At 44.9% G+C, this 10,288-nt stretch overlaps 1 protein-coding gene across 1 annotated transcript; it reads right to left on the bottom strand.

Moving 5' to 3' along the window:
* Nucleotides 1–5,978: 5,978 nt before the first annotated feature.
* On the bottom strand, nt 5,979–9,432 carry LOC135264661 (transcriptional regulator protein Pur-beta). Its single transcript, XM_064353428.1, has one exon. The coding sequence runs from the start codon at nt 9,412–9,414 to the stop codon at nt 8,491–8,493; it is 924 nt and encodes a 307-aa protein (XP_064209498.1). The 5' UTR covers nt 9,415–9,432; the 3' UTR covers nt 5,979–8,490.
* Between the last annotated feature and the right edge of the window lie 856 nt (nt 9,433–10,288).

The raw sequence follows: 10,288 nt of genomic DNA, 5'->3' as shown, positions 1-10,288 counted from the left end.
TGCTGTACGTGGGAGTGAGCAATATTTAAAAAAGTGGGGGGGTTACGAGCGTTGGGGGGGTCGGGGGTGAGGGGGTGAGGAGGAGTACAGCTTTTTGTTGAACTGTGCTGCCTACATGTGGCCTTATCTGGTACTGCATTGTTAAAGCACTCAAACTGAAAAGAGCAAGTGCAGGACTTCAAATTAGGCTCAAAATTAGGCCAACCTAAACTTTGCCTGCCCAGAGACACTGGCTTTTTGTTTAATGTTATACGGAAGGATTCACAATATAATTAAATGCAATTGTTACACAAGAGTTTTTTTAAAACATATTTATCAAGAAAATATTTCCTTTTCTGTTATTTATTTTCTGGATCGATTTTTGAGTTATTAACCATCATTGTGTTAAAAATGGAGGGATAAAACTAATAAATCATACTGTGAATTTTTTAAAAAAGTGATTATGGTTTTAAAACTAAAAGAGAACTGTAGGAACTGTATGTTCCCAGCACGACCAAATTGTGTTGCGAAGCAGGAGATGCTGCAAGAGCAAGTGCTAGACAAACCGTTTTGATTTGAGCCTTTTGACTTCATCCGAAATGCGTGACGGTTTGTTTACTTATTTATTACTGTGTGCTTCCCACAGACCTGTCCCCGTGTAGCTGTGGCGGATGGTTACCAGAGATGACCTGGAAACGGACATGGTAGGACAGCATTGCTGACCTCATTGGCTCTCCCATCGGCTCACTCATTGGCTGTAGGCCAACGCTTTATGCATGAACAGAATGTTTTTGACAGTATTCACTATAAAGTGTACAGGATTCAGCCTCTGTGTGGCCTCTCTCCATCACTCTAAAAATGTCCAGAGCCATTGAATTCTCACTAAGTACAAAATACAGCAATCTTATAGCATGGGCTTTTCTTTGACAGAGAGGGAGATTTTGTGTGGTGTGTGTGTGTGTGTGTGTGTGTGTGTGTGAGAGAGTGTGTGTGTGTGTGTGTGTGTGTGTGTGTTATCAGTATGCCTTCAAATGTGCCATCGGTGTCTTAGCCGTCGCTGTGAAATGAGATGCCGCCACAGAAATGTAAAATAAGCTTCTTAACTGCAGAACTGTGATTTGCACTTGCATCTGTGAATCACGCGCTGTGTGCTCTAGGTCTCTGTGTGTGTGCCGGTGTGTGGTGTGTGTGTGGTGTATGCTGTGTGTGAGGCGCGTGCACGCGTGTGTGTGTGTGTGGTGTGTGTTCGAGGTGTATGTGGTGTGCCAGTGTGTGTGCGCGTGTGGTGTGTGTCATGTGTGCTAGTGTGTTGTGCTGTGTGTGCTGTGCGTGTGTGGTCGTGGCTGTGTGCACGTGTGGCTGTGTGTGTATGTGCGTGTGGCTGTGTGTGTGTGTGTGTGTGGTGGTGGTGATATGTTGAGTGTGCCCACGTGTGTGTGTGTGGCTGTGCGTGTGTGTTTGTGTGCGCGCGCGCGTGTGTGTGTGCGTGCGCACACGCAGGCATGTGAGCGCTGTCGCGCGCGTTCCTGGCTCATGGCAACACCGGCTAAATATAGCTCAGCGCCGCCGCGGCGCGGAGAGGCCAGGGCTGCTTCTGACGCGCGCGGGATCCCCTCAGCGAACAGCTCCCCCTGTCCGCTCCGTCCTTTCCTCTCTTCTTTCCCCCTCTCTTCTTTTTTCTCTGCTTTATTGGTTTCTGCGCTCCGTCTCTCTGCCTCATGCCAGGGAACTCTGCTGCCAGGGCTGGGATTGGTGGGCTTGTTGCTATGGGCGGCGGTGGATTTATTAAGTTAAGCATTAGGGAAGCTAAAGAGGAGACACGGCAGGGGGTCTGGTGTCTGTCTCGGCACTGAAATGTTTATCTCTCGCAAAAGCTCACTTCAACATGTTGGGGTGTGCTCGCATGAATCTGGCTAAACGCACACCAGGCACACAATATATATCACATGCGCAAAGCTCTTACATAAGCACGTTAAAACATTCTGTGCTGCTTTTTTTTTTTTTCTCACGTATGAAATGATGTGTAAGCATTTTTTTTCCACAAAACTTCAGCTCAGAGGGCAAGTCAAGGTCAGCGCTCACAGACACGGATCTGCACCTCTTCTCATCTAAAATGCGCGCTCCAGTGTCACTGTAGACCAGGGTATTCAGGATTTATGTAGACCTTGTACATTGTGCATGACATCCAGTAAAGCTCACCTGTCAGTGCATAAAACATAATCACAATTTGTGGCTACTATACTGGCAGTGTACTTGAAAGGGTTGTGAAACACAGCAGAATTTTGAGCACACAAGTGTATATCTCCCCATTATTTGTGGATCACCATCTGTCAGCAACTGATGTCACTCCATAAATGCTTGTGTGCCTGCTTCAATTGGATAATATTTTCATAAATGCAAGAATATATATGATGTCATATTATTCAAAACAATTTGCTATACCAGACCCAGCTAGCCAAGTGCCTATTGGTCTTGCCAGAAAACCTGCTAGCAGTCTGCTAGTGATAGGTCCATTCACAATTTAATGTTCTTTTACTGCAGATCCATATGACTGTCTCCGTTTCCCTATCCGCTAGTGATCTATTTGTGTACCTTATATAAATTGTATATATTTTATATTTAAAGTTGCCAAGAGATGAGTTCTCTTACTGCTTTATTTTCTTCAGTTGTAGATCCTGTTGATCAAGGTTCAGTCGATTGACTGCCTGCATTTGCATTTTTTTCTGTTGTTTTGAAGCTTTGAAAAAGCCAGTGTTTTGTTGGCCTTTTAGTAAATCTAGTGCATTTCTTGTGGCAGTGAGTACAAATATACAGCATGTGCCACACTGGCTTTCAGAGGTCACCAGAAGTTCAAGCAGCGGCAGAATTCTGTTTCGTAGAACGGTAACTGCTCTGTTTCAGTCACGCTATCGAATTGGAAGTGGATGCATAATTTACAGTCGTGTGGGGGGGGGTCTGTGACGACACCTCAATCTCCGGGGAAGGTTATCGCCATGGTTTCCTGACTCTTTCGCTGCACGTGCCGCCTTGTCCAGGTGATGTCATCGCGCTGCCAGTCTCCCGTGAAGGACGGACGGACGGACGGACGGACGGACAGACGAGCGGACGGACAGATGGGCACAGGGGATCGTTGTGGCGTCAGCTCAGCGGGAGGTCAGGTGCAGCATGGGAAATAACCCGTCGCTCTGTCTGGCGGGACGCCCGTTGGGGTGTTGGATGCCCTTGGGCTGCTCCCAGTCCCAGCTCCTGCAGCCACGCGCTCCAGGCAGAGAGGGGGTCACTGAGGGCGTCTGTTACAGACCAGGCTGTGAGAGCAGCGTTTACTGACTGAGGCTGAGTGAGCAGCGTTTACTGACTGAGGCTGTCTGTTACAGAGCAGGCTGTGTGAGCAGCGTTTACTGACTGAGGCTGTCTGTTACAGAGCAGGCTGTGAGAGCAGCGTTTACTGACTGAGGCTGTCTGTTACAGAGCAGGCTGTGTGAGCAGCGTTTACTGACTGAGGCTGTCTGTTACAGAGCAGGCTGTGAGAGCAGCGTTTACTGACTGAGGCTGATCCAAAATAGTCAGAACTATTTCAGGTACAGGAAAAGCAACTTTCCATTTAAAGAAAAACATTTTTTTTACTAAATGCTTGAATATTATGAATCCCAGTCCAAGAATAGTATGCAATTGCAACATGACTGTCTCTAGCAGATTTTTCACATTTAAAATAGTCATTACTGTGACAGAGAAATGATCACTTGGCAGTTTACTGCGTCATATATAACACACATTTTCCATAATCACAAAATACAGTTGCAAAGATGACCGCTTTATGTCTTGCAATGGAGACAAACAGCAACCAGTTTTACTCTCTGCTAACCAACTTGCAACATCAGGATGGGTTTATAAATCATTTCAGCGCTTATGAACGAGTCTCTACTGAAATCCACCCTTTCCTACAATCACATCCTGTTTGTTGCTTGAATGGGATCCCTTCCTTTTAAGAAGCACAGCTAAATGTATTTGAGTGGCCAAGAGGACACTGGCGTGGGTGAAAATGCCACGTGCCGCGGTTTAGGCGAGAGACCTCCAGGGTTTACGCTGACCTGCCCGCTCTTAGCCGGACCGCCACTTCCTGTCCGTCATCCGCCGCTGACAGAACGGCACAGCTGAGCAGCTCGGTCCGGCCCGCAGCTGCCAACAAACCGCACAGCCTGCGTGTGCTGCTCTACCCCCACCGCTCCTGCAGCAGCGCGCGCGCACACACACACACACACACACACACAACGTACAGAGAATCATACACACACACACACACGCACGTACAGAGAATCATACACACACGCACGTACAGAGAATCATACACACACACACGCACGTACAGCGAATCATAGACACACACACACACACACAACGTACAGAGAATCATACACACACACGTACAGAGAATCATACACACACACACGCACGTACAGAGAATCACACACACACACACATGCACGTACAGAGAATCACACACATACACACACAACATACAGAGAATCACACGCACGCTTGCCCAGTAGTGACGTGTAAATTTGGCCACTCGGGGCCGTTTGAGGAGAGTCTGGCTTCCAGCCGTCTCAAACACACACCCTAGTCGCAGTCATGAATGTGCATAAACAGATCTTATGTGAACAATGTACTAAAATGGGTAGAGCCATGGGTGCTGTTTAATGAAGCAGGATTACTGAGTTAGCTGGATAACTGCAAACCCGGAGTAAAACCCAGAACCCTCCCAAATCTGGAACATGGACTGAAGTGAATGGAGCTGCTCCGGGTTTTACTCAGCACTGTTATCCAGCTGACTCTGTAATCCCGCATCATGATGCATGAATACATTTTACAAAAGCGTGTTCATTTCCAACACCCTGGCCACCCTCCAGCACTTTTCTGCAGTTCCCTCCCTCCCATTTAACAGCAGTTTTGTTGCGTAGAGGACAGCTGGGGGCTGGCGGGTGGGTGGGGGGGGGGACACACGTGAAGAATTCCAGCAACAGCTGCTCCTGCTGTCATTCTTTGTTAGCTTTTATTTATATATATATTTATATATTTTTTTGCACCTGCCACCCACTGTAGTCCCCTCTAATTTAACAGTCTCTCCGTTGTCTCTGTCCCTAAATCTGCTGAAGTCCTCTGATATGTAGATGATTAAAATTTAAGTCTGACAGTTCCTGCTAGTGTAGTGTCCCTGGTGCAAAACCAACATGGGAGAGGTCTGTGTCTGTCTTTTTTTTTTGTTTTTTGTTTTTTTACACCAAGAAGCAGATAGAAGTTCTGTTCTCACTCCAGATATCTTTCTGAATTGAAACACCTTTTGAAAACCACCCCACCCCCAAGATGAAAGCTCCTATCCACGTACACAGCACCAGTAATAAGTCTGCGCAAAGCCTAGAGCTCACTGCTCGATCAATGATTTCCATTTCAAGGCGTCTCTCTTCTTCCGATTACCATCTCACCACTTAGAAACCATTCCCCGGAACCCTTAATAAAGGCTTTTAGAAAGTGAGCCAAACACTCATACACACAAAAATGCTTGGCAATTTCTCTTCCGACTCCTAAATTTGAGACTTCCCTTAAGGGACCAGAAACGACTCTGGTCTGAGTCACTTTCCACACCCGAGCCATTATGCCCACAGAAACGAATCTGATTTTATACCTGCGGTTCACAGGACAAGGTCAGCCTCTCCGTGCCTCCTGAAAACAAAATTTACGGCCTGCTGCAGCGTCGGTTGGCAGCCGGGTCTCCGCGGCTGCCTCGATTCCGCGTTTAACTGCTCCAGGCACGCACCCAATCCGCTCAAACGAGCACAAAACTCTGCGCAGCTTTGGCGACTACTAGTGGCCATGCAGTTCCACTGCAGAGGCTCTCCGGCTTCTGTGAAAGCGGCTACTTTCGTCACCCCCTGTAATTCCACCCTCAGATCTTCTCGTCTTCCATCTTAAAAAACATATCCAACCTTTCCTGGAAAGTTAAGTCCGTTTTCCTCAGCAAAGAATTTATTTATTTATTACTGAAAGAAACTTGATAGAGTTTTACAGCAGAACACACGACTGAAACAGCTGCCATTTCACCTAACACAGTACAGGAATAAGGATGTTGTTAAAACTCATATATATAGTAAAAACAATAATAAAAAATAAAAACTATTGCTCCCATACGGTTGTACGACAAATTCTTTGCTGTGGAGGAGAGTAAAATTAAATTAAAATGTAAAGGAAAGGTTCACATCAAGCTAAATGTCAACAGTGAGATTTTTTTTTCTTTTCTTTTTTTTTTAAAGTGCAACAACACGTGGCAAAGAAATTAACACTAAACACACACTCTAACCTGTCAGAAAATCATTGCTTTACTATATTTCTTTAAATTTTGATATCGATGAGGTACTGTTGTATGTTGTTCTGAAGAGTCACCTCAGTTTGTAATGGGAAATAGTTATGTATGCCACGAGAGTTCTATGTTGCCCTGTAAACTCTTTGTTGCTTTTCCGTTTTGATTTCAATATATAGTTTCTTCACAAAAATAAAAAGAAAAAAAAACCTAAAAAGGTCTATGGTTGATTAATACCAACATACAGTAACCAGAATAAGCAATAAATTAACACAAGGCAGCTCCGAACCGGAACAGGCATGCGCAATTTTAAAATACTTTTAAAAAAGGACCCAATGTCACATTGGATTCCCTCAAGTTATCTTTTGTGCTAAATTAACATGTAGCTTGAACTTATCAAGCTACACACTTTAGAATGGGGAGGGGGGAAAAAAACTGTTCAATATATAATTTGGAAAATTGGCTTAGATATCTAGGGTAAGTGGACGAGATAAAAAGGCTCTAATAACGTCTTAAGTAAACAGTTCAAAGTATACAGTTAAATTCTTTAACTATAGAGGCGCTAAACTCTTCCATTCATTCTCAGAATAAAAGAAAGCTGAAGGATAACGGAAAAAACCCTCCTGGACAAATTATCTGCATGCCTAGATCAAATAAGCATGTTCTGCAAGAATTCATAATTCTGTAATTCATATATATTTTTCTTTTAGGTATTTAAAAATAATTCTATGCTGGTTTGTTCAAAGTTATTTTCTTTTAAAGTATACTCTTTTCTGAATCTTTAACCATCCATCCATGCATTTCTGTCCAAAGTACAACTGTGATCGAACTTGAATTGTTCCATGTACTCAATGAATCAGTCCGACCGATCTTGGAGATAAAAGAATCACTGGTGCTTGCCTCTGCAGGTCCAAATGTACTTAGAGTGAACTGAAGAGTTAAAAGGTGACTCTTTAAGAACATAAAAAGTTCCGGTCGTAAGTCCTTATAAAACTCCAGAAGGAAGTGGTAAATTATCCGTGTTCCGGCAGCACTTTCGGACCACATGGGCTGCTTCAGGACCCGGCGTGCTGGTTCTTCTCTTACCGGCTTCTTAAGTGACTCCTTTCGCTTGCTCATATGTAAGACTGGAGCTTTGTTAAATCCTCCGCACTCCATAGAGTATTTTGAAGCTATGATATTCGTTTACGTTTTATATTTAAACGGATATGACGAAAGGTTTAATCAGACTTGCCACTGGTGAAAATTTAACCTGGACAGCTTGCTAAATGTAACAGAATAGCACCATCTCCTAACCACATCCACAAACTTGGATGACACATGAGTGTAATTTAAGTATTTGTTGAGCTACCATGTAACAATTCTGGTGGACCTTTTCCGGTGGAGACCCCCCCCCCCCCCCCCAATCTCACATTCCAGTTTTTCATTGCGCTTAGAGGCGTGCCGTCGCTACACAGTTAGTATTAAGTAGCGTTATTAGCCTATTTCAAATCATTAGGTTTAGTCCTATTCTGTTCGCTTCACGTACCGTGCACCACTGTTTTGCCTCCAGCCCGATGCGACTGTTCCTCCCTAACTTTTCTCACGAATTACTTTGGACACCTACACCGGCTATTTAGCAGCTGCTAGCCGTTGGCAGACAGTAATACACTGGATGTTGGTTTAAAAATTTTTTAACTCTCATTCTGTTAAATATAACACGTATGCACATAACTTTATATACTTTCAAATCTTTATAATATTAGCTAATATTTCCGGTCCAGGTAATTTTTATAAATATAGCTAGCTATTTTCAAAAGAATCTGATTTAATACGCTGCTGTGTTGTGATTATTGTGAAAACTGAGTTGCTGGTTTACATGGGGAGATTTAGAATTGACAGTAAAAAACATTTTAACAATGGGAAATCTCTTTACTTACTAGCTAGCTATTTTTAGCTAGCTAGTTAGCTAGCTATCCACCTAAACTTTTTAAAAACAAAATTCTTTTTATACGACAATATTTCTCAGTCAAATGTACTTTATTTACTCCACGATATTAGTATTTAATGTTCGATTCGTCATGCACGTAATATTCTCTCATATTTTGCGTTTTGCTCACGTTGTAGTGAACCTTTCAGCATTGCAACTAGCTAGCTAGCTACCCAGCTACCAAGCTAGATCAGTCGTCATCCACGTCGTCGCCCTCGGATTCTTCTCTTCTTTCGTACATTTTATCCCTCTGTCTCTCCTGGATCTCTTTCATCTCCTCTGCGTAGCGAGAGAACGCCCCCCCAAACTTGCTCCACGCTTTGAAGGGGACAGTAATTGAGTTTCTGTAGCTGGGCTTTACCTCACTGACTCTGAGGAACACCCCGTATTTGTTGGACCCCACGTCAAAGAAGAACCTCTTGGAGTCCACCATGATGGACGTGCCCTCCGGAAGCTCGCCGTAGCCCCCGGCTCCTCCGCCACCGGCCAGTTCCTCGTCATCCCCTCCGTAGTCATCTATCAGCTTGGCTAGGGCGTCTCGAAATTCTATCAAGCCCTGAGCGGGAAGGGCGATGGTCTGACCGGACTGCATGCCGCCACCGGGGCCTCCTCCCACTCCGAACCCAGGCCCACGGTTGACGGTCTGCCGGATCCTGAGAAACCTCCCCCTCTGGTTCTCCTTCAGATCGAGGTAGTATTTTCGGTTTTCTCTGACCAAGAACTCACTCTTCAAGGCCCGTCTAGGCCCGCCGTCCTCACCACCGGAGGACTGAGCGATCTGCTCGGGGCTACTGGGCCCAAGTTGGGCGTAGTGCTCAATAAAGTCCCCAAGGTAGTCACGAAACTCCGCCGCTACTGACATAGAAAGGGTCAGACGACTTTTGGAGCCCCCGGCGCCGACCTCGGCGATCTTGATGAACCTGCCCTTCGCGTTTTGTTTTACATCCAAGTAAAATCGCTTGTTCTGGATGTCAAGGCGCTTTGACGCCAGCTCCTGGGTCTCCTGCTCCCTCTGAAAGTGCTGAAACCCGCTGCCGCCTCCCCCTCCACCTCCGCCACCACCTCCACCACCGCTACTGCCACCGCGCTCGCTCCCACTGTCTCCATCCGCCATCTTCGCCACCAGCAGCCAGCTTCTCCCTTCTGCGTAGCTTCCCCCTCCCGTGCACACCCCCTTCGCAGTTTCATCAGAGTCCCGCCCACTATGCACTTATTGGCCTTACATCTGCCAATCAACAACAGCACAGACCGCAGTTGTTTCCTAGTAGGTGCATTTTAGTTGCCAGTCACTTCGATTTTACTCGACTCCATCGATATAATTCGTAGAATTGCTAAACCATATAAACCATTTCTCCCAATCTGTTTTGCAATCGCATTCTCGTCGACAGTGACGATAGATTTGTCGTCATTTTGTATTTTCTCATTGGTCACACTTTGTCGAAATTCCACCTTACCACCGGTCGCACGGAGAGCAAGATCACTGTCAATCAATCTGAAATGACAATCAAGGTGTCGTTCATTGTATTGTTTGCGTCAGTGTTTTTGACAGCCTTAACAATGTGCAGATGCTGGCTGGGGAAAAGGTGGCAATTATAGTGTATACACCACATCTGAAAAAATATGCTAGATGGTGCGCATATTCAAAATTAATTAGATATAGGAATTTGCTTTTTTGGGTGTAACTCCAGTTGTCTTAAAATAACATTAATTACATTTGACAAGTAACAAAAGCGGACTTATTTTCAGATCAGCAACTATCATCCTTATTAGATTTAGATCTTCAAGCCAGAGTGGCTCATACAAAGTAATATAAATTAAGTGGAAAAGTTGTCTGGCTTCTCAATAGCATTAGAATTAGTTCATTTCGACGTCCATCAATCCCTCCAACCTTGTGGGTCCGTGTGCAAAAAAAAGACAGTTTAAGTCCATTTTGCGGTGGGGGATGGGTCGAATTATACAAACAATAATGCGATTGGCTGGAACGATTA

This window comes from Anguilla rostrata, chromosome 10, assembly GCF_018555375.3.
Source record: "Anguilla rostrata isolate EN2019 chromosome 10, ASM1855537v3, whole genome shotgun sequence".
Lineage (NCBI taxonomy): Eukaryota > Metazoa > Chordata > Actinopteri > Anguilliformes > Anguillidae > Anguilla > Anguilla rostrata.
This window is presented reverse-complemented; position numbering and strand designations above follow the sequence as displayed.